Source organism: Panthera uncia, assembly GCF_023721935.1.
Source record: "Panthera uncia isolate 11264 chromosome D3 unlocalized genomic scaffold, Puncia_PCG_1.0 HiC_scaffold_8, whole genome shotgun sequence".
In the NCBI taxonomy this organism is placed as follows: Eukaryota; Metazoa; Chordata; class Mammalia; order Carnivora; family Felidae; genus Panthera; species Panthera uncia.
This window is the reverse complement of record NW_026057586.1, coordinates 65,058,758-65,086,611: the sequence shown is the minus strand read 5'-3', so window position 1 is coordinate 65,086,611 and position 27,854 is coordinate 65,058,758. Positions and strand designations below refer to the sequence as shown.

Below are 27,854 nucleotides of genomic sequence, written 5' to 3'. Positions count from 1 at the left end.
AACATTCATCCGCTCCCGGCCCGCGCCGCGAGCGCCCCTCCATTCCGCGCCGCCGCCGCCGCCCTCGCCCTCCGCGCCCGCGGCCCCGCCAGCCCAGCCGACCGGGCGGAGCGGAGCGCGCCCAGCCTCGTCCCGCGGCCGGGCCGGGGCCGGGCCGGAGCGGCGGCGCCTGGATGCGGACCCGGCCGCGGGGAGACGGGCGCCGGCCCCGAAGCGACTTTCGGTCCCCGACGCGCCCCGCCCGACCCTTAAGATGAAGAGGGCGTCCGCCGGAGGTGAGTGCTGTGCCGCGCCCGATCCGGGCAGGCGGGGTGGGGACGGTGGGGGCGGCCCCTCCTGGAGCCGCAGGGCCAGGCCGGGGCTGCCGAGGCAGGCGGAAGGGTCACCGGGCGGCCGTGAGGGCCACCGCAGTGCCGCGCCGGACTGGGGCCGCGGGCACCCCGGCCCCGGGAGGGCGGAGCCCGCGGCAGGAGGAAAAGTTGCCGCTTCCCGGGAAAGTTGGCCGCGGCGGCGGGGCCAGGGGCGGCGGGGCCCTGTGGCCCCGAACTCCGAGCCCGGGCCGGGTGGGTCTGCAGGCTGGAAGGGCGGGGTCCAGCCTCGGAGCGCCCTGGCCTCTAAGGGGTTAATGAGCAGGGTTGCAGAAACGTGGGTACGGAGCAGGGGTGGGGGTACTAGGTTGCTTTCACCTTTGCCCCTAGTAGTCCGCTCAGGACCTCTGGTTTCTCTGGGGTCAGGCCGCAGCGGGATGAAATGGGGGCGTTGGCGACAGTAGAGGGCGTGGGGGGGGGCGGGGCTGGCCCAGCGCTCTACCCCAGGGGGTTGGCGGTGAAAGTAGGCAGCCTTAGCACCTCCACACCCGCAACCTGAGGGCCCCTTGGGGGCTCAACTGAGTGGTTCCAGAAGTGGTGGGGCTGGCAGCACCCCCTCCCTGACAGCCCTCATGGGATCCCTGGTGTGAGGTCCTGAGAGGTGGGGTCTGGAGGGTGACTTCCTATGGGGGAAATTGGGCATGCCCCGCCTGGAGGGTGCTCCCCTGGTGCCCACCCGGGCTGCCCTGCTGATGTCCACAGTGCCGCAGGCTGCACACACGTTTCCTTGCACGTGCACGTGTCTACAAGGGCTGCACACTTGTACATCGCGTGTGCACATGCATGCCAGACTGCCCCAGTGTGCCCGCGCACACATGCTGTGGATGCACATCCATGTCCTCACCCCCGCCCGCACGCCCACAGCCACACATGCGTGCACATAGCGTGCCTGCTGTGGTCTCCCCACTTGGCACATGCTGGGGCCCCTCAGTGGGACCCACTCCCTTGCCTACATGCACATGTGTTGAGGGGGAGGCTCTGGGCAGCCAGAGCTCACAGATGGAGGGGCGAGAAACAGGCTGCAGGAGCATGGCCCCACCTCTGTCTGCCTCTCCCCAAGTCCTGGGAGTCACCCCTCCACAGCCCCCCTTTGGATCTGGGTGTGTGTGTGTGTGTGTGTGTGTGTGTGTGGTGTGTTCATGTGTGTGACTCAGTATGCTTCTGCACGTGTGTGTCTGCACACATGACCATATGTGCCTGTGACCACATCGGCATGTGTTTCTTTGCCTCCATTGTTGGTGCCCCTGTATGCCCAGACAGGCTGCGACCAGGTTTTACCCAAATCTTCAGCAGAGGCACTAAGGATGTGTGCTGGGGAGCTAATTCAGTGCGCCCAGACTAGGGCATGAGGCAAAAGGGCTCCCAGACACTCCTCCCCTCCCCCCCTTAACGGGGCAATGGTGGCCAATGGGGGCTGGGACCACCCGGGCAGGGAAGGCTTATTTCAAACCTCGAGGTCAACACAGTGACACATAGACCAGACCCTTCCCCCATGCTGTGCAGTCACTGCCACTAAGCCCAATGGGGGACAAGTATGTGCCCACACCGAGGCTGACCCAGGGTGACCTCAGGAAGACCCTGTCCCTGTGCCTTAGTATCTCCATGGTAGGAGCCTTATTGGCGAGATGCTCTGTGGTGTCACCGGCTTCAGATGCTATGTGCGGCACTGAGGTAAGGGTGTTGATGATCCGCTCTCACTGTGGTGAGGAGGGCCTTGGGCCCGGGCTCGGAGAGGCAGGGCCATACTGCCTTGTCCCCCAGCCACCATCAGTGTCCTTGTCTATAGAATGGGGACAAGTGGGTCATCCTTACAGAGTGTGTGGGAGTAAAACAGAGGGGCAGGCTGGAGGTTGGGCCCCATAGGTGGGCAGGCTGAGGAGCTGGCCATTCCTCTTTTGTAAGCCAGTCAAGGTGAGGAAGAAGCAAGTTCTATGGGAGGGACTGAGCCAGGTGGTGGTCACACCCTACCACCTGGCAGAGGGCCACTCATAAACCCTGGCTGCTGGGTGTGGGATGGCAGAACGACAGCCTGGATTTGGGTCCTGGCTACGCTACCTGTCAGTGGTATGACCTTGGGTGTGACAGTTCACCTCTCTGTACCTCGGCCTTCTCTCCTGGGCCAGTGACATGGCCCAGTTATCCCTCACGGGTTGTTGGGGATACTTCCAGGCCAAGTCCCCATGGGCTTCTGATGCCAGTACTTTTGCCTTCAAAATACCCAAAACATCACCCCCCACGCCACCCCAGTCAGTGGTTCCCACAAATGGAAGTCCTCCCAGAAACCTTGCACTGCCAACTGGACCTCCCTTGTGCCTATTTGCAGATGGGGAAATAAAGGCCCATAGAGGTCACAGGGGAGTTGGAAAGGGGTGATGTGCAGTTGGGGGGCAGGGAGCGAGTGAAAGCACTACAGAAGGTGGGAGGTGGCCAGCAATGTGCTTCCCAAGCTGGGCAGCATCTCTGCTCTGCCCCTCACCAGCAGAGAACTCACAGAATACCTGGGCCTCAGTTTCTCTATGTGAACATTAACAGCCAGCTGGGTGTCCTGCAGTTGGGACTGACCCTCTCTCTGTGGTCATGGATGAAAGGTAAGGGAGAGGGCCCAGTGGGTCTCAAGAAGCAAGAGGGCTTGTGGGGGTGTCTGTAGAAGACCTCCCCCCCACCACAGGCTGTGCTGGGGCTCTGGAAGGCAGAAGAGGAAGTCCCGCAGTCCAAGGAACCTGAGGGCTGGCCTGAGACCCATCACAGGGCCAAGAGTTTGTTTGTTGTTACTCGCTGTGAGCAACAGACTATGAGGGCCTGGCCATGTGTGGCCCTGGCTCCCCCATGCTCACTGCACTCCAGCTCCCCTCCCTCTGCTGCCCCCAGGCCAGAGGACTTGTGCTCACCCATGAGCAGTGCTGCCTCCTGGCTCCGTTCCCCACCTTGCTCCCTGCCCCAGGCCCAAATTCATGGCTTTGTGGCATGGATGCCTGTGGCAGCTGGTGCAGCACCAGGAGGGTCCCCGCTGGTGGAGGCAGAGGGAACCCATCTCCCAGGACTGCATTTCCTGCTCTCCCGGACCTGTGGCCAGTGTCTCCACAGAGCCTCAGTCTGTGCATCCAGAAAGGGGTCAGGAGAACAGGAGCACGAGGAAGCAGTTCCATGGTGAACGAGTGAATTGCGTTGAATGAGTGAATGGGTGTGAGTTAGTGTGCATGAGTGTGCGACACCCCTGCCCCTGAGCCCTGTTGTGGGGCTCCTGAGGGCTCTTGACTGTGCCTGGTTAATGAAGTTCGTGTCACCCCGGCCCTAGCCTGATGGGCCCTGACTCCCAGGCAGGGCTGCCTCCCTCGGTGGCCACCTAGGGCCTGGGCCTCAAGGTCCATAATGAGCCAGGCTGGCTGTCCCCCGCTCTCCCTCCAGCTGTGCCACAGCACTGGCCCCCAGCCCCCCCTTCTCTCTCAAGGTAACCCCTCAACAACCTCGACACCTCTCTGTGTCCCCCACCCTGTGTCCCAGCTGCCTCATCCCAGACACTGCGATTGCTCCTGATCTGTTTACTCAGACACCCGTTCATTTACTCACTCATTTGTCCCTGTTTGGAACCAGGCAAATAAGGGGATGTGATCCTTGCTCTCCTGAATTTATAGGACTCAATGCTTTAAAGGACAGCTGGTCACAGAGCCAAAACTGGAAGCCCAGCCAGAGGGTGGGCATGCTGTCCACACCCGCTCTATCTCCCCAGGCCGTCACTGGCATGTGTGGGCCCAGCCGGGTGTTGTGTGCTGCAGTTTCTTCTTTTGTCGCTGTATTTTAAACATATTGCACGTCGGGAACTATTCTTGTGCATCATGGGTTTACTGGTGTGTGTGGAATCCCTTCCTGAAGATTCGCCATCACTTATTTATCTGAACTTGCCTCAGTCTCTCACAGTGTCCATGGTCCTGGAGCTGGCCCTCAAGGAGATGCATTTAGTGTATGCCCCCAGTGTCCTCAGTGCAGGACTCCACGGGTCTCCCCCAGGGTGTGGCCACAGGCCCCCTCCCCTGATGGTAGCAAGCCCTGATCCTCACCCCCTCCCAACATTTTATGGATGGGCTCCCTGGGCCTCTCCCTTCCCTGGGGTAGGGTTTCTCACTGGTAGTGGTGGAATCTGCTTCTAGGCTTTGATCAGGACTCTGACTCCAAGGATGGCCCTTATGCAGCTGGGCTTTGGGCTACCTCTCTCCTACCCCCTTCTCACAGCCTCTGCCCTCAGCCGGCAGCATCCTGACAGTCCTGTCTCCCTGTCAGAGAGGGCCCTCTGCCTTGGGCCCTCTGCCTTGCCCTGCTGAGCGAGGATGGGGGATGGGCCCTGCGGCACCATCCTACACCCTTGATCACCCCACTCGCTCCAGGACAGGGCAGCCAGGCCGGGAGGTGGAGCTGAAAGGCAGGACTTAGGGCAGACCTCCTGGAGGGGCTGTGGAAGGTGCTATGTGGGCAGAGGCCAGGAGCTTGGGTTGGCTCAGGTGGGTCTGACAGGCTGTGAGCCCCATCTGGGCCTGGCATGTGGAGCTGGGCCAATGGTGATATGGGGAGCCCAATTGGAGGGGCTGGGGTGTCAGGAGCTGACCCAGCTTTGTTCAGGCAGCTCGCCCGGCACCCTGGGGGTGCTCCTGTGCTCGCTGGTCAGCACTGAGGCGTTCCTAACTGGCCATCACAGATCACACTCCGTGTAATTGAAGTTCCACAGAATGTTGGTGCGGATTGAACAAGGGTTTTGTGGTCAAGCAAATTTGGGACTGGCTGGGTTAAGTGGCACTGACAGAGCTCCTTTACTGCGGGGTGTCTCGGAGCCTCAGGTTTGCAGGTGGATTGGGCAGGGCCTCTGATAGGCACCCCATGTGACATGATTCAGGGACTGCTGTACCCAGAAACTGTTTTGGGCATCAGTGGCTCAGATTCCTCGGAGGGCCTGGGAGGGGGACCTTTGGGCCCCTAGTAAAGGCCCCAGGGATGGGTGGGCCATCCCACACAAACCCTGCAGCCATGGCACTGGTGGGTGGAGGGACCACGCTTCTCCTGGCAGTGTGAGGCAATGTGCAAATTTAACCTTTGGGTTTATGACTCTATTTCTTTGCAGCAAATGTCAGGGGAAATGTCAGGCTGAGGCTGAAACTGGTGAGGGGCCCATTGAGGAAGGGGATGGCGTGCATAGGGGCTCAGGCCAAGGCAGAGCTCTGGGTCCCTCACCTCCTCCAGGGAGCCTTCTCAGATTGCCCTTTCACTTGCCTGGGCTCAGCTCTGTGTCCTCCATCTGTCCCAGCTATTGTGACCTTGTTGAGATGTTGCCTTTATTCACCTCCTGCTGGGGCCCAGATGGGGCGGGCTCAGGGACCTGCCAGAAGTCTCCCCATCCTGAAGTCTGGGCAGGCGTTGGATCAACCTGTGCAGTGCCGGCTCACTCTGTGACCTTGGGCAGCACCCGCCCTTTCCTGGTCACCAGAGGCCTCATCCATAATCAGCGCCTGTTGACCAAACATGGTGCTTCCAGTTCAGTGCCTTTGTGGGTAGGAAAATGCTCCAAGTCTGAGGCAAGTAGGGTGCTGGGCTCTGGGGGAAACGGGTGGGGGCTGGGTGGCTGGCTCATGGTGTCATGTGGCTGCTCCAAGCACACAGTATGTGCTCCATAAAAAGCAGGGACAGTGAGCAGACATGAAAGGAGGGGGGGGGGTCTCAAGACCAGCTTGGGAATCCAGAGCCCCCAAACTTACTTACCTCCCTACCCACTCCAGCATGGCCAGCTCTGGGGCCTGGTTTGACCTGTCATAGAGTTCTGCTCTGGCCCTCTGGTCCCCATGATTGCTTAGTAAGTGTTTATTGCCTCCTTGCTGTATGCCAGGCCTATGCAATTGAGCAGGGATCTCAGGCCCCTATGCTGCCCTCACCCAGCAACTCCACATCTCTTTCCCCTGCATGTGGAGTTCCACTGGAGTTACAGGTCCCTCAGACCCAGTCGGTCTGGTGGTCATTACCCCTGTACCACCTGCCTTCCACCCCCATCATCCACACCCCAGGCCCAGGGTCTTTGCTGCCTCCCATCCTCCAAAACAAGTCCAGTGTCCAGTTGGGCCCCAGGGAGGTCCATCCCCTTTTATCCCTCACTGAGGGCCTGCTGCAAGCCAGCCCCCTCCCAGACTTATGGCCACAGATGCCCACAGCTGCCTGCCTGCCATCTTGTCCTCCATTCAGGCTCTGAGATGCTTTCTATAACATGTTACCTGACAGCCAAGCTCCTCCTGCTTAAACTCTGCCATGTCTAGATGAGCCCCCCTTGTTTTCAGGGCCTGGGCCAGGGAGTCTCATTTGGGAACCTTTTCTTCTACCCTCAGTGGGAGAGGCCCCCAGTTTCTGGTCTCAGCACCTGACATGCATACCTGTGCCTGCCTCCCCATCTCCACGTGCCCAAGTCCAGCCCAGACCTGGCACTGGGATACAGGGAGCCACGAATGGTGGAGCAGCCTCATGGGCAGTGACTTGAGTCAGTTCCCAGGAGACACAGGAGCTGGCAGTCATGGCCCTTGGGGATGGCTGCTGGGTGTCAGGTACAGACCAGTTGTCTGAGGTGGCTGCAAGAGGGCGGCCCCCCTCCAGGACTCAGATGAGCAAAGTCATGGGTCTAGAGAGAGACAGAGATGCCAACCTATAGGGGATCCCCTCCAGGCAAAAGCCGGGCAGGCAGTGTCTGGCATTGGGACCCTCCTGGCTTTAGCCCAGAGCCAGCTGAACACCTGGGTGTGTCACTCACCTTCTGAGTCTTTCTGTCAAAGGGGGGAGACTCTGAAGGGGGAGTCAATGTTGAGTGCTGCCCCCAGGGCCCAGCCCTTCATGGAAGCTTGATTGTCCCATTCAGATGGAACTTCCTGTGGAAATAGAAGCTGGTGATGGGGCTTCTGGGGCCCTCAGTGGGTCAGGGAGCCCCCATCTCTCAGGGGACCCCTCAGGTTCCCAAGTCCTTTGAAGCGGCCCTGTCCTGGGCAGGGGTGGGGGGGTCTGTGGTGTAACTCAGGAAGCAGGGTGTACAGCCACTGGAAGCAGAAGCCTCTGTTGAGCCATGGGAGCACAGAGGAGGAGCCCCGCCGGGGCCTGCCACTCCCCAGCAGTCCTGTAGCCATGAGGGTCCTTGCCGCCTGTCCCAAGGGGAGTCTGTGACATCAGTTCATACCAAGGGGAGCCAAGTCAGAGGTCAAGGTGGGACGTGCAAAAATCCAGGCAAGGCCAGTGGCAGGGGAGTCTGGAGGGGATGCTGGGACCCATGTAAGGCATCTCCACTTCTCAGCGAGGGGCCCACGTCCCAGCAGGGGCCTGGGTCAGATGGCCACTGGGCCTGGTCACTCCATCCTGACTTAGAAGGAAATTCAAGGTTTCTCTGCCTTCACAATGTGGAGACTTCTGCCCCACAGTTCATTTTGCAGCAGCTTTGTGGTCTGGTGGAAGGCGCACCCCATGGTCATTGGGCAGGGTGGGGTGCAGGCAGAAGAAGGGTGGGCCACCTGCCCCCAGGGTGTAGCCTCCAGCCCAAAAGCACCTCCCATCCCCAAACACATGGGTAGAAGCAGAATTACAGAGAAAGGCCAGTCCTGGCCAGTCACCAGAATGGGCTGGACACCACATCACAGCAGTCTTGGGAGGGCTGTGGGCCCCAAGGTCACACAGGATGCTTGCACCTAGCTCTCTCACCTGCCTCCACAGCACACCACAGCCAGGAACTGGGAGTGGGCCCTAGTGCTCTGTCCTGCCCCCCCACCCTTCCCAGAGCCCTGCCAAGTTCCTCCTACAGCTCTCCACTGTCCACTTCCCTCCGCCATCCTGCTCAAGGTCTCCCTGCTCTCCCAAGACACACTCAGCACCCCTCTTGTCCTCAGAGAGCACAGAGCTGGCTAGTCACGCCCCTGCCCAGCCCCCACCCCGAGGCTCCATGGGGCTTTCCAAGGGATGAAGCTGTGTGAGGCAATGGCCAATGAGCCTGGTGAGAACTCAGCTCTTAGGTCTCCTTGGGAGCTGAGACCGAGACCCCAGGGCCATCTGAGGAAGGTACAGGACTGTCACTGCCCCACTGGCAGTGAGCACTTCTCACCCCAGGGCATGGGTGGCTTTCCCCACATGGCAGGAACTGATGAAGGAGCTAAAGGGTGCCCTGGGGCTGTGGTTCCTACATATGGCCTTGCAGGTGACCCCCCAGCCCATCCTCTGGGCAGGATCCTCCCCACCTTTGATGGGGTTAGCTAGGCAACAAGATGTACACCAGGGGTAGGGGCTGGGTGGAGGGGACCTGGGCAGGTCCCTGAGGGTCACTTGTTTCTCCTTTCATTCTCTTTGGTTAAGTGTTTTCTAGCCTTTAGTTTGAGGCCAGCCCTGTGTTGGGCCCAGCCCCAGCGGGAGGCCAGCCCACTGCTCTGTGTGCTCCCGGCCGTATGACATGTGGCCCCTGCACACCTGTCATGTCCAGGCTGTCTTTCATCTCCCTGCCTCAGCCCCAATTTATGTCAGGCAGAGGCTGACACGGGGACAGGTGTGACAAGTGTCTGGCTTCCTGTTCGAAAATTGGCAAAAGAAAAACTCTCCCCATAAAGATATTCCATCTACATACCTCCCGGATGTCACTGAGAGGACCCGTCACTGCCGAGACAGATGGTGGCCCTAATGGACTCCATTCTTTACCTGCTGCCGGAGTCACAGCCCATCCCCCGGGGATGGCCCGAGGCAGGTTGTGGCAGTGTGTGTGTGTGTGTGTGTGTGTGTGTGCACGCGTGCGCGCGTGCACATGCACTTCAGTGCCCCTATGGAGCCCTCCTTGATGCTGTGGCTGACTGCTCCCCCCCCCACTCCAGATTACAGGAAGCCTGACATAGATATGACCTTCCCCACCAGTGATTAAGGAGGCCTGGAGGGTGGGGGCGACACGTTCCTAGATAGAGCAGCCTGTAAGAATTAGGGAGGGAGGGCCTACAGACCTTCATCCTCAGGCCCTTGCCACTCATTTCCTGCCACGTGGCCAGCACCAGCACTGGTAAGCTCACTACCCCTACACTACCCCAAGGCCCAGGTGGAGTCAAGACCTGCTTGGCGTGTAACTCAACGCAGGACCCCTCAGGCCTAGCTGTGCTTCTTCCCTGCCAAGTACCCCATGGTGGGAGCCCATGGCTGAGACCCTGACCAAGCTCTAGGTCTCTACTTATTCACCTGCTCCTTAAATGGCCCCATTGGAGCTGAGTCCAGCATTGAGGGTGGGTGTAAGAATGGACGGACGCCTCAGGCAAGACTGCAGTGTGGGAGGGGAACAGATTGGGAAGGGTCCTCTTCCAAGGGCTGGCATGGTGGGACTGTGAGGAGAAGAGCCCTTCCAAGAGGATGTGTTGGGATAGGGCAGGCATTCTGGAAAGGGGAACTGCCTACACAAAGGCTCATGGAAGCCACAGGATCCGGTGCACATGACAGAATCAGAGCCTGGAGTTAGGCCAGGTCAGGCACCAGCATGCCCTTTATAGCTGTGACTTGACCTCCCTTCTGTCAGGTGGGGGCAGTGGGTCCCTGCCGGGGGGTGATATGACCCATCCCTCCTGAGATGACCCCACAGGTGGGCTATGAATTTTCTGTACCCACTCTGCACCACCCCTGAGTGGGCTGTGGGGTCTCTCCATACCCTGTGAGGTGGGTCTTGGTATCTCCATTTTCCAGGTGAGGAAGCAGGTCCCAAGAGGTTGGAAGACCTGCCTGAGGCCCCAGAGAGGCAGAGGCTGCACCAAAGCCCTGGACTTTTTCTCCGGCCATCCTGCAGGGCTGGCTGTGGTGGGCGGGGATCCCATGGCATGGGAGTCTTGGAAGGGGGTCCTGCTGCCAGGGCACTGCCTCATTCACCCTTCTTGGGGCAGGGCTTCCCCATCCAGTGTTGGTACATGAAACCAAATAAACCAAACTAAAAGCATTTCTGATTTTACTGGTTTGTGTGCATTGTAAAAAAGATCTGGGAAAATATATCAGATGTAAGAAAGAAGTTGTATTAGTCAGCTCAGCCTGTCATAACAAAATGCCACAGACTGGGTGGCTTAAACAACAGAAATTTATTTTTTCACAGTTCTGGAGGCTGTAGGTCTGAGATCAGGGTGCCGGTGCGGTACGGTTCTGGTGAGAGCTTTCTTCCTGGCTTACAGATGGCCACCTTCTCACCATGTTCCCATGTGGTGACAGTGAAAACAAACCCCCCACTGTCTCTTCTTATAAGGGCCCTAATTCCATCGTGTGGGCCCCACCCACATGACATCATCTAGGTGCCCATCTCTCAAGGCCCTTCCTCCAAATACCATCACACTGGGGGTTAGGACTTCAACATAGGAATTTGAGGGCGACACAAACATTTCTGTAGCAGAAATGAAATTGCCTTTGACTTCCAGGTGCTGTTGCCACATACTCCCCACGGGGATATCAGTACCCCATAGGCTGTCTGGGCCTGCACATCCTCAGGGAATGCTGTTCCCACAGCCTGGCAAAGTCTGCCACTTGCCTGTAGTGGTGGACATTTCTTACATTCATGTGACAAACATCTATGGTGTGTGCTAGTCACCAGGTGTGGCCCTGTCCCTGTGGAGCCCACAGTCCATGGGGGCAACTGGCAGAAGCAAGCAACATGGAGACCTGCTCAGTTGACCAGCGAGGTATGTGGTTAAGTGGGCACCCTGGCAGTGGAGGAAGGTGTGGGGTATCAGGGACCCAGGTCCACCCAAGTGCCCCCAAACCCCTGGGGATTTGTCAGGTTCTCAGACCCAACTTCCCCATTTCACAGATGACCAACCCAGACCCGAGAGGCAAGGTCACTAGCGGTGCCTAAGCTGAGCTGGACAAAGTGGCTGAGCTGGGAGGTGCCCTGGCCTCTCAGGCCTGTAGCAGCCATGATGGGACAGGGAGGCAGCTGGGGAGGAGTAGGAGTGGGGATAGGTGGGCACAGCCTGGTTTCCTGCAGCCTGGGCTGGGAGGGAGGCAGCTGACTGACTGCAGGGTTTTAAGTATGCATTTCCGGGAAGAGGTCTGCACTGGCACATGCGCCAAAGGCGCCCTGTTCCCTGATCATCTGCTTCCTCCTCTGCACGGGGCTCTCCTGGCCCCATGTGAGACCACCAAGGCTGCAGGGCCTATTTGAAGGGGGCCTTCGGAAGTGCAGTCTTTCTTACCTTTGCTTGGCAGTTACCGAGCACCTGCTGAGTGCAGCCCCTCACACAGATCAACAGACAATCATGCTGAGCCCCTGGGAGTTGGGGACCTGCCAGGGGCACTGCGGGGCCGGTGGGGGGCCCAGACCAGGTCTGACTGACCTGGGCCTCATCTCATGCTGGAGACCCTCATGTGTTGAACTGGGGGAGGAGGGAATGAGGATGGGGAAATCATTAGGAAAATATGTAAGAAAAAGGAAAATGCCTTTTCGGGTTTGATAAAGTTGAACCATCATTGGCCTGGGTTGGAGTCCAGCTGGGCACTGGGTATGTCCTCTGTGGGGATGAAAGATCAGGCTAGCCCTGGCCTCAGGGTTACATGGTGGTGGTGGGGGGGCGGTGGGCAGTGAGTGGAATGTGGCCTGCAGATGGCCCCCTGACCCTGATCATCCAGCCATGCCCACCCATGCCTGTGGTGGTCTCCAGTAAGGGCCTGGGCTTTCAGGGGCTCCTTTCCTGGCCTGATACTTCTTTGGCTCAAGGTGTATGTGCCCTGCGTCTAGTGGGGTGGGCTGGGCCTCTTTCAGCACTTCCAGCAGGTGTTGGAGGTAGGGAAAGGCTGTGCCGGAACACCTGCCTTGACCCTCCCAGATCCCAGGGGCAGGTGCTGAGGAATAAGGCCACCTTCCCTAGCCCCTGCCCCCAGGGCAGCCAACCCCCTCCTGCATGCCAGCTCCTGGCGCATCAGCCTCAGGAAGTAGCCAAAATACACTGACCTGCTTTTCCAGGAGGCAGTGGCGCCTGGTCCTCCCACCCTCACTGGTGAGAAGCCGCCAACAATTTCCATCCCAAATTGATTTCAAATAAGGAAGAGTTATCACACACAATCATATAGGAATAATTTATCACTCGTTAATAAAAGAGCAATTACTTATTCACGTTGCCCCTGCCTGTGTGCCACGGGTTCCTTGGCAGAAACGTAATTGGGGCTCTCACTGAAGCCGAGGAAAGCCTGTTTGCACTCAGCCAAGGTCAGGGCAAGTCCTCCCCAAGAGCCACAGACCCCCACTCCGGAGGCACCATGTGCACACAGCCCCTGCCGGGTTTACCTGCTGGGCTTCCTGCTAATGGGGGTCTTGTGTCTGTGAACTGGCAGCAGGGTAGAGGTGAGGAGGAGCTAGGGTAAGGCTTTGTCTGACTGTGGAAGGTCTGAGCACACAGCTGAATTTTCAGGCCAAAGCTGTCCTGTCAAGTGTCTAAATAGCAGAGGCCTCTGAAGCCAAGAGCCCGGAGTGTCCCTAGAGTTGGGACGCAACCTTGATGACCCTTGGCAGAGCATGATGCCGAAGAGCTTTGTTCAGGGCCATGGAGATGCAGCTTGAGCAATCACAGTCCCACTTTGTCCTCCTACACCTCAGACATGCCTGCTTCTAGACCACATTCATCTCCACCTTCTGGCAGATACACTTTCTCTTTTTTTATTTATCTCTATTTCTGACATTTCAGTGCCAAATATGCAGCCATTTTGAAAAGATAAAACGGTCGACCATATCTTGGTCAAAGTTAAAACCTGCACCCAGACCTCCAGGGCTAGTCTGGAGAATCGGCTTGCTCTGTCCCAGCCCCTGTTCCTCCTTGAAGGCAGCCACTGTTCCTGTTCCTTGTGTTTCACATTTCCATGCCCCCTCTTCTCTAGTATACTTCCTAGTATGGTTGTCTCACTACCATTAGTTAAATTCATAAACAGTGTTTCCCAACCCAGGTCACATAAATGCCCTTCACCACCCCACCACGATTGGGGGTGGGTACCTTGGTGGCCTTTCTACTCTTGTATGGCCTTTGGTTTTCCTGGATTTACAATTGACTCTATCTTTTCTCTCTTGTCCCATCTACTACCCTCATGTGCTTACTCTTCTACTGGGTCTCTCATTTAAACCTGGAGGTGTGACCCCAGGCTTCTGTCTTGCTGCCCCCACATGGACCAAGCATGCTTTGGCCCCCTCACAACTGCCCAGCAAACTTCCCAGCATCACCCAGTGTTTCCTGGGCCCCATATTTTCCTCTTTCAGGGTTTATATCCTAGTTTTGGCTGAAGCACATCCCCAAGTAACTCTCTAAGGAAGACACAGTGAAGAATCATTCTGTGAGTCCTCATGTGTTAACAAACCTATTCAGGCTGGATTGGCCTGCTCCAGAATTCCATATTGAAAATAATGTCCCTTAGAATTTTGAAGCCATTGCAATTTTGTTATCTTCTTGACATCCAGTGTGCTGTAGAGAGGTCTGATGCCACATTGCTTTTCCCTTGGGAGTTCTTTTGACCCCCCCGCCCAGAGGCCTGAAATCACATTGTGAATGTCATCTATTATGCTAGGCACTTGCCCAATGGAGGGCCAGGTCTTCAGGTCTAGGAGATTTTCTGGTATTATTTCTTTGATAACTTTTTTTCTCTTCTATTATCTCTGTTTCAAATAGATATTTGACCTATATTTGTCTTCTGAATCTCATCAATTTTTTTTCCTTCTTTCTCTTTTTGTTTTTCTTTCTAGAAGACTTCCTTGACCTTGTTTTCCAACCCTTCTATTGATTTTTTTGGTAATTTTAGCAATTCTATTTTTAACTTCCAGGTACTCTTCTTATTTTCTGATAGCTCCTTGTTCATAGCACACTGTTCTTGTTTTAAATCTTCTCCTATCCCTGAGAGGAAACTGATTAGATTTTACCTAATTTTTATCTATTCCCTGCACTGTCTCTGCTTTCTCTAGAGATGTTTTCCCTACAGTCTGCATTGGAGCCTCTTTCAGATGCCTGGTTTTCTGGGCACGTGTTCTAGGGAAGCACTATTGAGAATGGAGCTTATCAACTGGCAGGTTTGGGGTGATCAGGCAGTAGCCCCCAGAAGCCCATGGTGGAGACCCTTTCTCTGGGTGTTTTTTCAGAGGAGCAGCCCCCATCTTCCTAGTCCTTGTCCCTCTTACCATATACTCCATCACCATCATCTTGGCTCTCAAGAAGGGGGAATGAACACCTGTTTCTAACATGGGTGGTAGGTGGGTAAGGAGGAGAACCACTGAGTATGCCAGTATTGCATGAGAAGCAGCAGCAACTTGAGGTCATGCTGAGCACAAACAGGATCTCTCATGAGGCGAGTCATGCTGTGCTGGGCTCCAGGCCTGTCTGTGAGCCTCCTCACTCCACTGAGGCTGAACCTGGCAGAGAGGGTGGGGGAAGCAGCTCTAGGCATCCTTACAGTACAGCCTGGCTGCTGGGCCCTCATCCCACACCCATTCTCCTGCCTGGACTCAGCCTCTCCTGGAGAAAGCAGGGCCATCAGGCCAGGCTGGAGTGGCCTCATGACTGCTGGAAGCAGAGCGATCAGTATGGCTCTGGGATGCCACCTCTGAGCTGTGGGCCTTGACTCCCCTGGTCCCTTACCTGAGATGGGGCTGACTAAAGGTCTTCTGGGAAGGTGGGACCCCAGCCACAAAGCTGGAAGCATCTCAGGGTCCCAAGAAGGCAGGTGCTATCCTGCTGTCATCCTCATGTCACGGGTGTGGAGACAGTCTCACAGCCAGCCAGCAGCTTCTCCAGCCACTCCACGAAGGAGTACAGAGCAGCTCGCATCTGAGCCTGGGGCTGCCAGACTCCGGGCCCACCAACCCAGGGAACAATAAGCTTGGGCTGAGGACGAGGTGCAGTAGGGGTCAGGGAGCCCAGAGCATAGGGGGTGTGCTCAACAGCTGGCCCTCTATGGGGGGAATAGCTGTCTCTCTACCTTATGGATCTCTAGGGCTCAGGGTCTGTTTTGGTCACCTGGGGAAATGGCAGGAGTTCTTAGACCCTGTCCCCTGTCCTCAGCTAGTGTGTATGGTCACCTCACTTCAGTAAGCTTCAGTACCCTTGTCTAAGGAGTAGGGTTGATGGTCATCCCCTTGCTATGCTGTGGGATGTTGTGAGACCTCAGGAAGTCTGTGCCTTGGGCAGTCCCAGGGAGGCCAAGGGCTCATCTCTCCCCTCTTCCTTCCTCTTCCCTGGTACTGGGCCCTGGGTGGACTGACAGGGCCTCAATGGGAGACATTCTTGGCCAAGAAGCCCTACGCAGCCTCAAGGCACCGATGCTGGAATGGGCATCCTGTGGCCCTACTCAGGGGTGTCTGGTGTCCACCCTGTGCTGGCCTGCTGTTCAGTCACTTCTGGGGCTCCTCACTCTTGTGTGAGGCTTAGTGCACTCCAGATCAGCCTCAGGTTGGTCCCAGATTTGTCTTGGCTGTCTGTGATCTGAGATCCTTGCGCATGGCCAGTGTGATGATGATGGCATTGGTGACAAGGATCATGGGCCTCCACAGTCCACTTTCCATTCAAGATTCTGGCCAGGGGTCCACAGGATGATCCAAGGAAGTCTGCTTACAAGGAAGCCCCCTCACTCCACTGCCTCTCTCCTTTTCTGGACAGAGTCATCTCACCTTTACTTTTTCTTTGTCCTGAAGATTCTGTCAGCCCAGGCCTCGACCTTACCCACCTGGGAAGTGCATCATACCTGACCTGCCATGTCCCCTCCTCCCAGCCCAAGTGGACAGGCTAATGGTAGAGGGTCAGCAGGCTGCCCTCAGGGTGACCTGGCCACAGAGCCCCTAGAGGAGGGCACAGGGTCCCAATGTTGTTGGAATGGCATGGAGAGAGTTGTGGCCCAGAGACCACCCCCCCCCCCCCGCCTGAAACCATCCTCCTTAGATGTGTCTCCCTGAAGCACAAGCAGGTGCCACAGGGATCGGTGCCTCCCACCACCACCCCATTGCCTGGGACATCCTTCCTGTGCTTCTTACAGCCAGTTTTGTTTGTCAGTGTTGTAAGTGCCCTCTTTGATGTGTGTTTGACCACTAGCCCCTCAACAGCCTCTTTAATAAAATCATTGTTTCTCTTTTGACCTGCACACCATTTGGGGGTCACTCTCCCTCCTTCCCCCTCTCCAGCCCCGCAAGAGGCCACCAGCCTCTGTCCGTCCCAACAGTGTGGTCTCAGCAGGACAGTGGCCTTCTCTGATCATTGGTTTCCTTTTCATTAGGTGGGGGTTCAAGTGACCTCCGTGAGGCCACTGTGAGGGTGAAGGCGGCAACACCCACATGCAGCAGGTGCTCTGTGTGCTCCAGTCACAAGCCAGGTCAGCAAACTGTTTCTCAGAAGGGTCGGATCCTGAACAATGTCAACTCTGTAGGCCACAAAATGCATCGTGACTACTCCACTCAGCCATGGTAGTGCTAAAGTGGCACAATAAACACCCAGGTGTGCCCATATGTTGATAACCTATTATTTACATACCTAGACAGGCAGTGGCTGGTGGACTGGTTTGCCAGATGCCGATAGAACAGGAGGCACCAGGACCCATCAGCTCTGATGAGGGTTTCACTGATCACCTGAATGTGGTGCCCTGGCTGGTGGTGACCCAAATGGGAGCATCTCATTCACTGCCTCTGGAAACCCTCGTCCCCTTGAAAGGGCCAGACCCCATGGTCCTTCCTACCTGTCTCTCTCCAGGGGTGCTCACCAGCCCCCACTGGGCTTCTCTGTGGTCTCTCTGTGCTGCCCCCTGTCACCACCCTGGCTTAGTTACAAAACCCCCGAGCAGCCTTCATACTTTACACACCTTCCTGAGGCCTGACTGCCCTGGTCAGGGGTGTTTGCAATATCTCAGCTGTCCTGGGCCAGCTTGGGTTGGCTGCAGTCCAGCTGCTCCCTCAGGACTAGGGCTGATCCAAGGCAGATGGCCGAGAGGCAAGACTGGCTGATCCCAGAGGGTGAGGGGGTGCAGGCCTCCCGAGACCTGCACTTGTCTTTTCAATACTAGAATAAATCCCACTCAGGCAGAGGCCACCTGCCTGCCTTGCCGGTGATGTTTGACAAGTGCCCAGGGCTCCAGAGCATGCGGGGATATGCCCTCCTGTCTTCTCCCACTCCAGAAGAGAGCAGACCCTCTGTAGCCCTGCGTCCTGGGAAGAGGTCCCCATGTCTGTCTGGTCTCATCACAGCAACCTTCTGCTATTTGGCCGACTCACTCACCTCGGCCCTGGCAGTCGAAGGCCCAAAAGTGTCCTCTTTATTGTGTACTCCTATAGTGTACACCCGAGTGTGTGTTCCTATAGCATGCACCACAAACGTACATTCCTGTAGCGTGCACCCCAAGTGTGCGCGCCTGTAGCATGCACCCCCTGTGCTACTACAGTGTGTACCCACATGTGTGTTTCTATAGCATGCACCCTGAGTAGGTGCCCCAGGTGTGTACCCCAGGTGTGTATTCCTGTAAGTGCCCCCAAGAGTGCACTCCTGCACAGTGTCTGCCCTATTGGAGGCTGATGCTCTGGGCCTCGCAGGAATGGTCAGCTTCTGGCAGGTAACAGATGCAGTGTCCTGGGAGGAGATGGGATGTATTGGGGTGGGGACAGGACCCAGCACTGTTGGCCCTGCCAGGCTAGGCACCCAGTCCTGGACAAGAGCTGGCAGTGGAAAGGGGTCAGGGAGGGCAGATGGGCATGGTGACAGGTATGTGGAAGTGCAGGTCCCAGGCCCCAACACTGGGAGTGCCCTGTTCCTGAGCCCCACTGTGGGGGGAGGCAGGGGCATATTGGCCACTCACTAATTCCTCATTTACATCCTCTGGGGACTCAAGCCCACACTGGCCTCCAGATTGAATTAGTTGAGGGACCAACCAATGAGCAGTTGTGGAGACAGATTCTGCAGATAATTAGGCAGCGGGTGTTTGTTGGTGGCCTGATGGAGGGAGGTAGGGGATGCCCACCTCCTATGAGGGAGGGGATGCTGGCTGAATCCCTAGAGTGAGGGGGGTGTGCCTTGTGCCCTGGGCAGGTTTTCAGCTGAACAGAGCCTCCAGATGCTGGCATCATCAGTCCCCAGTGTGGAGCTCCCTGGGGTGGGGGCCAAGGGAGATGGGCATCAGGTAGAAACATGGCTGGACAGGGTGAGTTTCCAGAGCCCTCTGGTCCAGCAGCCCAGCCTTGACCAAGGATGGATTCCCAAGGCATGGTCACCAGGCCAAGAATCCTACTCATCAGAGGGTCTGCCTGGATGCTCACCCTAGCAGTGGGCTCTGGGGCTCCTCCCCTGGTGACCCCTGATGTCTGGGGCCGGGTCAGGGCTCCCTGGCCCCTTAAATCCCCCATGTAGCACATGCCATGCAGCAGAGTGACCAACGATGGTCAGCCTGCTCTTTGACCATAAGTGCTATAAACCAGGGACTGGTCTTGTGCTTACAGTGTTCAGTGCTGCCCCTATCATGGGGTGTCCCCTTAGGAACACACCCTTAGGGTGAGCTGTACATCCAGAGCCTCCACCTCACAAGTGGGCCAAACCCCTCCCCTGGCAGCCTTTGTTTCTTTGATTTGAAAGGAACCCAGGGCCCTCCCATGTACTGTGTTGGCTGTAAATTTTAAGAGGGAATATGGGTTTGGGGTGGGGGTGATAATAAGCTGGGGATGGGGGAGTGTTAACTCTCCACTGCCAAGCGAGGCCTTTCAGTGGCTGAAAGGCCTTCTAGTCCTGGGGCTATGAGCAAGTGGCTTCCCCTACCAAACCTCATTTTCCTCCCCTGTAAAATAAGAAAATAAAGTAGGTCCCTAGGAGGGTTCACTAGACCTCTGTTGGTCCTAAGTCCACCTGTGCACTGAGTGCATTCAGGAGGCTGGTCCTGCTGGCTCTGCCCATGCTGGGCCTCAGTTTCCCCCACTGCACACAGCTTTGCCTATTGGAACTGTTCAGCCCTGGGTCCAGTGTCCTCCTTCCCTGGCAGGTGACCTTGCGTGTATCGACCTGGCCTGCCCCTGCAACTGCCTCCCCGAGAAGATCAATAAGGAGTGGGGCCTTGAGGGGCATGACCGGCAGCAGGGGCTGGCAGCCACCCCACCCCCAGGAGATGCAGGCCCCCTCAGGGGTGGGCTGCCACCCTCCTCCCCCTAGAGCCAGAGGTCTAGGGGGAGGCCTAGGAAATGCCATGGGCATGCACACTGCCCCCTGCACGTGTCTATGGGCTGGAGGACAGACAGAAGGTGGGAGGTGATTGTGAGCAAGGAGTAAAGACCGAGGGGGACAGATGGACGACGGAGGGGGAAGGTGGGTGGGTGGTGAGCCAAGCACTGATAGAGGGCTGGAAGGGATGGGGAGCAGTCACGGGACAAGAAAGAGTGAGTGTAGCACTGCTGGGGTGCCTTGACCCTCTGCGGTGTGTGGACGCCACCAGCCCCCCACCCCCGCCCGGAGCTATTTCTGGCCTCGGTGTGCTGAGCTGTGGCCTCCTGTTCTGCCGTGTAACTGCGGTCTGTGACGTGACCCTTCTCAGGACGTTCTTGGTGATTGAGAGGGTCCTGAGCTGACCAATGTCCTGGCTGTGCTACAGCTGCCCAGACCTTCCACACCCTACTGACCCCAGCCTCCTGGGGGGGATTGGGGGGCAGGTAGCAACTCAGATCCTCCATGGAGATGTCCCCTACCTGCCGCAGATGACACAGGAGGGAGCTGTATACCCCCTGGTGCCTGCCCACACCCTCGCAGACTGGGCTCCATTCCTGTGGAGGCCACATAGCGGCTGCTTTTCAGGCTTGGGCTGGACACGCCTTCCGGCCCCTCTGGATGGCACCGTGGCCGCTTCTCTTTCCCACCTTTTCCCCTGGACCATCTCTAGGTGGGAGAAGTCCAGGGCTTAATCACTCTGCCTCAGTTTCCTAATCTGTAAAATGGGTTTGTGATAGTATTAAAAGAATTCTTATGCAGCTCTGACACATGGCTTTTATGCTAGCTGGTAGACCCTCGTAATGCCCCCTTGAATAGGGTGTTTCTGCCACCCCATTGCAGCGGGGAGGCCCAAGGACATTGAGCCGGTGCTCTGGGCAACAAGGCTGCCAGCCCTGTGCTATCTCTATGACCTCACCAGGGGAGGGGAAGAAGTGTCCCATAGGACCTCAGGGGTGCTGCACCTGCATACCTCAGCCCAGGGTAGAGGGCTCTGAGAGCAGTAGAGGCCAGGGAACACACCAAAGACATCTCCTGAGCCTGCAGCCTCTGGCAATCCCTGCTTCTGAGCTGCTGACTTCAGCAGCCGCCTGCCCGCTGCCCACTGGCTCCTGCAGCTGCTGGTGAGTCCCCAGAAGCCTCCTGCCCCTCCTGGCTCCCCTCCCTTCTCCCCACCTTTCTTCTTCCTCTTCCTTCCTCCCCTCCACCCCCCAACCCCATTCAGTGACCATGAAGGAGAACCTGGGCCCTTTGCTGCCCAGGAGCTGGGGCAGGGTGAACAGTGCAGGTGCTCTTTAGGCACCTGGGCCACACCCAGGCCTGTTGGGATTTTGGCTGCATGGCCTCATCAGCTGTCCTTCCTGCCCCATCTATGGCTGCCCTGGTGGGAGAGGCCCTGAGCAGAATCTAATCACTGCCTCCCTCCATATCCTCCCAGGCAGGAGTGGCTTATCCTTCCCCAATGGTGACCTTTGTGCCATTGCCACTGCTCCTGAGGCAGACCTGAGCTAAGGTGGGAGCCCCTCCCATGACCTCATGGGGAGGGCACTGTAGAAGACCCCTGGAAGGGCCATTCTGCACTGAGGCCTAGGGAAAGAGGAGGCAAGAATCAGCCCCAGGGATGGCAGGAGGGTGATTGGTCTGGGTTTGTGCAAAGCTCAGGTGGCCTGGCGGCCTGGTATGGGCGTGTGACTCACTGTGGTTTCTGTGTGGGGGCCAGGGTCATGGCAGGGCTGTTTTCTTGTCACTTGTTTGGAGGTGAGCTGGTATTGAGTGCTTACTGAGAACAGGAGCCCAGTGAGGCTGGGCATGAGTGGGAGATGGGGCTGAGGGGATGGGACAAGGGGATGGGCTGGGAAGACAGATGGGGGAACCAGATGGGGGACAAGATGGAGAGGCCTTTTTAGGATTCTGAGGGGTCAGATGAGTGACTGGGCCCAGCCCCTGGGGTGGGGTCAGGGAATACCATCCTGCAGCCTGGCAGGGCCTTCTGCGTCCCTAGGGCCCCTGCTATGAATATGAACACAGGCCGCAAAGTTGGGTTTGATTATCTCATAAAAAGATGCCCCCTCTGCTTGCTCAGCGGAGGGGTTGCCATGGAGACCAGCAGACAGGCCCCAAGGGGGTCCAGGCTGGAGCCAATTACCGTGGCTGCAGCGAGGAGGCAGCCCACCACTGGCCACTGCACTGACAGCAGGTCCGTGCAGAGGGACCAACCCTCAGAAGTTGGTTTCCGAAAAGCAGTTGGCTCAGCGGGAATGGAGCCATGTCTGCTCCTGATGCCGGATTCCCGGCAGGGCTGAGCCACACGGCTGCCCTGCCACTTACCCCCATGGTGTGGCTCAGCCCTGGAGCCTTGGGCCATTCTCAGAGTGGGTGTAGCCCCAAGCACGTGGCTTACAGCCTCGTGGGGGCCCAGACTGGGGAGGGCTGGAGGCTGGAGGAGCGGCTGGTTCTGGTGAAGTCAGCTGAACCTGACACCAGCTGAGCTCACAGACCATGGCTCCAGGCCTGACAGCCACCGGACGGCTCAGACGGTGATGTAGCAGGCGTGGTGACGATGGGTGGCTGCTGACATAGCCTGATTGGTGGTGTGGCCCGGTTGATGACATTGGCACAGTAGCATGGTTGGTGACATGGCACATCCGTGGTAGTGAGGTCCAGAGCCCAGCCCGGTGAGTACCCGGGGCCCCCATCCCACCCTGCCCCACGTCTTCCTCTGCTGTGAGTCCTCAGGGACAGGAAGTGCTGTTTTCATAGCATAGTTACATCCAGTGGCAGGTGAGATGCTCGTGAGAGCTGGCATGATCAGGCCCGACTTGCCCAAGAAGCCCCATAAGGAGAGAGCTTGGAGAGGATGTCAGCAGTTTAAATAGAACAGCTGGCTGAGATGCCCCCTCATAGCCTCCCGTGCATGGCCAGCCTGGGGAAGGGTGCCCTAGGCTTGGGGAGTTCTGGGCCAGGACTGCCTCTCTGGACCCCCATCCCGGGGCTGCCATGTACCCAGCCGCTAACAAATGACTCGGCATGGAGGCCGGCAGAACACAAGGGACAGAGGAATCCCCCAGGATGTGGGGCACACTCCAAGAGGGCACACTCCTTATCCCCAGCTGGCCTTGCTCAGGCTCTGGGGTTGGGGCATGCATCTGCACCAGCCCAGGCAGAGAGAATCCAGTGTGGTGAGGGACCCAGCATGAGTGGGGGTCCCCAAGGTCACAGTTCTGGGTAGGGGAAGCTGGCCCACAGGCCTCTCCTTCCTCCCATCCGGCTCCGGCCCCAGCACTTAGCCAGCCTCATGTCTGCAGAATCCTGCTCTTAGCTAACTGCCAAGAAAGGTGTTAGCTGTCAATGCAGGTGTTAGCTGTCAACGAAGGTGTTAGCTGATAACTCAAGTGTTAGCTGATAAGCCATAACCCTCCCAGGGGGATTCACATTTTAATAGACTCACTCCTGAAGGAGAAAAGACTCTTCGGCATTCAAAGAGGGGACTCTAATGGTGGGATGATAGGCAGTGAGCTTTGTATTGGGGTGTGTGTCCCTGCTGATGAGACCAGGGTGGATACAGCGTACCAGGAGTATAGGTCTTTGGTGAGGCCGTGTGTGTGTCTGGCCCCCAGATACGGGGGGAGGGCATATGAGGAATTATGCAGACATCGATTGGCTGGGAAAGAGTAAGCTCCTCACCCGGGGAGGAGATCAAGCAGAGAATGAGGCCGAGGGGAGGAGGCTGCAGGAGGAGTTCCATGCCAAGCCAGGATGTGTGGAGGAGGGAGCAGCCTGTCTGGAGGGGGCTCACAGGGTAGGCAGGGCTGCACCCCTGCCCTTAGGCATCCAGGCTCCTGATCCTGTGAGAGTAGAGTTACTCTGGAGTCTGCTGTGCCTGTAGCAGTTTCATGTGCCCTGTTGGTGGGACCCAGACCCCCTACAGGAGGGCCACTGGGGGTTGTGGCTCCTGGCTCTAAGGCTCTTGTGGTTTCCTCATTAAAGCACAGCTCTCTGCAGTGGCGAGGCCTCCTCAGAATCCAGGCAGCCCAGGAGCTCCAGGGGCTCTGGAGCCTGGGAAGGGGGCTTGGACAGGGCACAGGGTCTGAGCCACAGCCCCTCCCTTCCTGCAGCCTGAGAGGGCCCTCAGGAGGGGCTGCTTCGGAAGCTACTGGAAGTCCGGCAGCTGGCTGCCTGGCAGGCCTGGGAGTGAGCCTCTGCTCTGTGTGAGCTTGGCCAGCCTGATCCTCAGTGTTTATACCAAGGGCGTCTCTCCCAGCCTAGTCTGTGGGCTGGTGGAGCAAGGGACAGGCCAGGGACAGTGCTGGGACTGATGGGGAGGGTGGGCAGGTCCAGGGATTCACTGGAGTCTCGAAAAGGTATTTGCAGGCATGAGTGTTTATCTCAGGAGGCCTTTAAATGGGCTTCGGTGGTGACCCAGCTAACCCTGAGTAGCTGGGGTGCAGGCATCGCAGCTTGTGTGTTTGAGCGCTGGTCAGGGTGGCAGGGTGGCATGGGAACCAAGGTGAGGTTCCTCGGTGCAGAACATGTAACTCCCCTGGCAGGTTTTGGTGAAGCGGTTTCTGTGTGGCAGGTGGAGCAGGGATCACAGCACCTGTGTTTTCAGGAGTGACAGCATGTCCTAGGCCCGGCTCTAGGCCCTCCTGAGGCCCTGTCTCAGGGGCCCGCCTGGCTCCAGCATGACCCCCATCCTCACAGAGCCCTCTGCCTGTTAACCACCTTCTCCTCTGCCCACAGGGAGCCAGCTGCTGGCCTGGGTGCTGTGGCTGCAGGCGTGGCGGGTGGCAGCACCGTGCCCAGGTGCCTGTGTGTGTTACAACGAGCCCAAGGTGACGACGAGCTGCCCGCAGCAGGGCCTCCAGGCCGTGCCCACTGATATCCCGGCCGCCAGCCAGCGCGTCTTCTTGCACGGCAACCGCATCGTGCACGTGCCCGCCGCTGGCTTCCGTGCCTGCCGTAACCTCACCATCCTGTGGCTGCATTCGAATGCACTGACCCGCATTGATGCTGCTGCCTTCACCGGCCTAACCCTTCTCGAGCAGCTGGACCTCAGCGACAATGCGCAGCTGCGTGCCGTGGACCCCACCACGTTCCATGGCCTGAGCCGCCTGCACACACTGCACCTGGACCGCTGCGGCCTGCAGGAGCTGGGCCCCGGCCTGTTCCGTGGCCTGGCTGCCCTGCAGTACCTCTACCTACAGGACAACGGTCTGCAGGCGCTGCCAGATGACGCCTTCCGCGACCTGGGCAACCTCACGCACCTCTTCCTGCACGGCAACCGCATCCCCAGCGTGCCTGAGCGCGCCTTCCGTGGCCTGCACAGCCTCGACCGCCTCCTTCTACATCAGAACCGTGTGGCCCATGTGCACCCGCATGCCTTCCGTGACCTTGGCCGCCTCATGACGCTCTACCTGTTTGCCAACAACCTCTCTGCGCTGCCCGCAGAAGCCCTGGCACCCCTGCGTTCCCTGCAGTATCTGCGGCTCAATGATAACCCCTGGGTGTGTGACTGCCGGGCACGCCCGCTCTGGGCCTGGCTGCAGCAGTTCCGAGGCTCCTCGTCTGAGCTGCCCTGCAGCCTGCCCCCACACCTGGCCGGCCGTGACCTCAAGCGCTTGGCTGCCACCGACCTGGAGGGCTGCGCTATCGCTGCCAGGCCCTCCCGTCCCATCCGGACCGGCGGGCCTACTGATGACGAGCGTCTGGGTCTGCCCAAATGCTGCCAGCCTGATGCCGCGGACAAGGCCTCAGTGTTGGAGGCTGGCAGTCCAGGCTCAGCCGGCAACGCGCTCAAGGGACGTGTGCCATCCGGCGACAGCCCACCAGGCAATGGCTCTGGCCCACGGCACATCAACGACTCCCCCTTCGGGACCCTGCCTGGCTCAGCTGAGCCCCCACTGACCGGGATGAGGCCCGAGGGCTCCGAGCCACCGGGGCCCCCCACCACAGGCCCTCGCCGGAGGCCAGGCTGTTCCCGCAAGAACCGCACCCGCAGCAGCCACTGCCGTCTGGGCCAGGCGAACAGTGGGGGCAGTGGGGCTGGTGGTGCAGAGGGCTCAGGCGCCCTGCCCAGCCTCGCCTGCGGCCTGGCCCCCCTAGGCCTCGCGCTGGTGCTGTGGACGGTGCTTGGGCCCTGCTGACCGGCCACCGATCGCGAGGCCGTTCTCAGCAGTCAGGTGTGTGTACATATGGGGTCCCCTCCATGCCGCCAGCCAGCACCAGGCGGCAGGCCCTCCCTGATGGACACCTCCCGCCCACCCACCCCATCTCCACCCCATCATGTTTACAGGGTGCAGCGGCAGCGTTTGTTCCAGAACGCCACCTCCCACCCGGATCGCGGTATATAGAGATATGCATTTTATTTTACTTGTGTAAAAATATCGGAAGACGTGGAATAAAGAGATCTTTTCTTAAGCTATGGCCTCTCGGGCTGGGGTGCTGTGGGCAATGAGAGGCGTGTGGGTCCCAGAGGTGCAGCCCTGCGTCAGTCACAGGCACACGGAGGCCCCGAAAGGGGAGGGATTTGCCAGGTAGTGCAGGCTGCCATTTCACTCCAGTAGCACCCAATGATGGTCAGCGGGGATGTGTCATGCCCCTGCCCTCCACCCTAGCCATGAAGGCTAACATCAGTGTGCCTTGGCCACTTTCCCTTCTAGCTAGGCTGACAGTGGCATCTGCCCAGGGAGAAGTGTTTGTCCTGCACAGAGCCCACAGGAGCAGGATGAGGCTGCCTTTGTGGGGGATGTCTGTTCTGGTGCCACACAGAGTCCCTGGAGCTCCTAGCCTTCCACCCTAGCCAGCGCCGCCGCTCCCCAGCTCCATATGGGTTGGGTGTAGGTAGACAAGGTGGCCCTGAAGGAGAGCTGAGTGGGCAAGGCCAGGCCCCTGTCTTCCAAGACCTGACAGGGGTCATGTGTACCCTCATACCACTGCTTGTGGTCTCATGCCATCTGCAGCTATGCCTATGTAGGCATGTGCCCAGGCATGTGTGCACATCCACCACACTGCATCCCAAACACGTGGGTCTGCATGCCCCTGCACACACATGAGCACACATAGCACGTACACAAGCAGGGCAAGGACCACACATATGCACACACATGCACGCACACGTGTGCTTGCAAACACAGCACACACAGCACAGGCAAAAATATGCACTTGCACGTTTTCTCAAGGCCTGGGCCCGTGAGGACTTAGAAACAAAAGGAAAAGAGGCCATGTGGCCCGTGACTGAGGCTCCCCCATTCCCCTGGGGCAGGGGCCTTTGGGAGCAGGGTGAGGGAGGAAGCACAGTGAGTTGGGGGAGGGAGTAGGGGGAGCGTTGCTGGTGGAGCCAGATGGCGGTGGGGGCGGCCAGGGCTCCAGAAGCCCAAGGGAGGGAGGAGGAGCGGGGAACGTGTGCAGAAACCAGGCTCTCAGCTCCCCTGCCCAGCTCTTCAGTGCCCATGGTGTGCTCAGACCCTCCCCATCCTGGGGGCCAGGGCAGAGTCAAGGGCCTCTTCTTGATCCTGGGCTCACCGGCACTGCCTGCCCACTATGTGGGTTCTGGCAGTTTGCCCCTCTGCACAAAGGACACCAGCACATCCAAGCTCAAAGACCTGACTGCCTTGCCCCTGGCTCAGAGGGGGCGGCTCAAGCAGGCTCTACAGGAATAGGGACACTATTTGCTCAAAGCTCCTCTCCCAGCCCCTCTGGGCCTAGGAGACCCCATTGCTCGCCCTTGATAGAGGGCAGCTCTGTGGAATCTGGTGTCGAGGTGTCAGACAGCTTCTGTTGTTTAATCCAGTGTTCACCTGAGCAGACCGTGCCATACCTAAGAAGGTGTAACCAAAGTGCTAGATCTGGGGAAGAGGCAGGGCTCCAAACTGAGGCTGACAGGTTTTTGCACAACACAGTGGCCCCTGGGTTCCCACCACCTTCCTGGGAACCAGAAAATGGCAGATGACCATCTGCAAAGAGCTTTGAGGCCCACCTGAGCTCCTCAGCTTGCATGCCTCCCAGGACAGGACGTTCTCTACCTATGTTGAGCCTGCTCTTCACTGAGTGATACCTCAAGGCACTTTTAAGGCTAACTGTATCTGTCACCAATGGCCCTCCCTCTGGCAGCTCAGGAGACTACAGGGCTCTATGCTGAGCAGTGCCTTGGCTGACCGCCCTCAGATGCCTTGATGGGCCCTGCCTCCACAGCCACACATTCATCCTTCCTGGTACTGTCAGAGCCCACAGCCCATCTCTTGGGACTCTGCACCCCACCTCCTCCAGAAGGGAGAAACCTAGACCTTGACAAGGAATGGGGACAAGG

General features: G+C 58.2%; 1 protein-coding gene across 1 annotated transcript; it reads left to right on the top strand.

The window, feature by feature from the left end:
- RTN4R (reticulon 4 receptor) lies at positions 1–25,963 on the top strand. The gene is made up of 2 exons (XM_049620623.1): positions 1–275; positions 24,290–25,963. The coding sequence occupies exons 1-2, from the start codon at positions 254–256 to the stop codon at positions 25,690–25,692; spliced, it is 1,425 nt and encodes a 474-aa protein (XP_049476580.1). The 5' UTR covers positions 1–253; the 3' UTR covers positions 25,693–25,963.
- Positions 25,964–27,854: the final 1,891 nt, after the last annotated feature.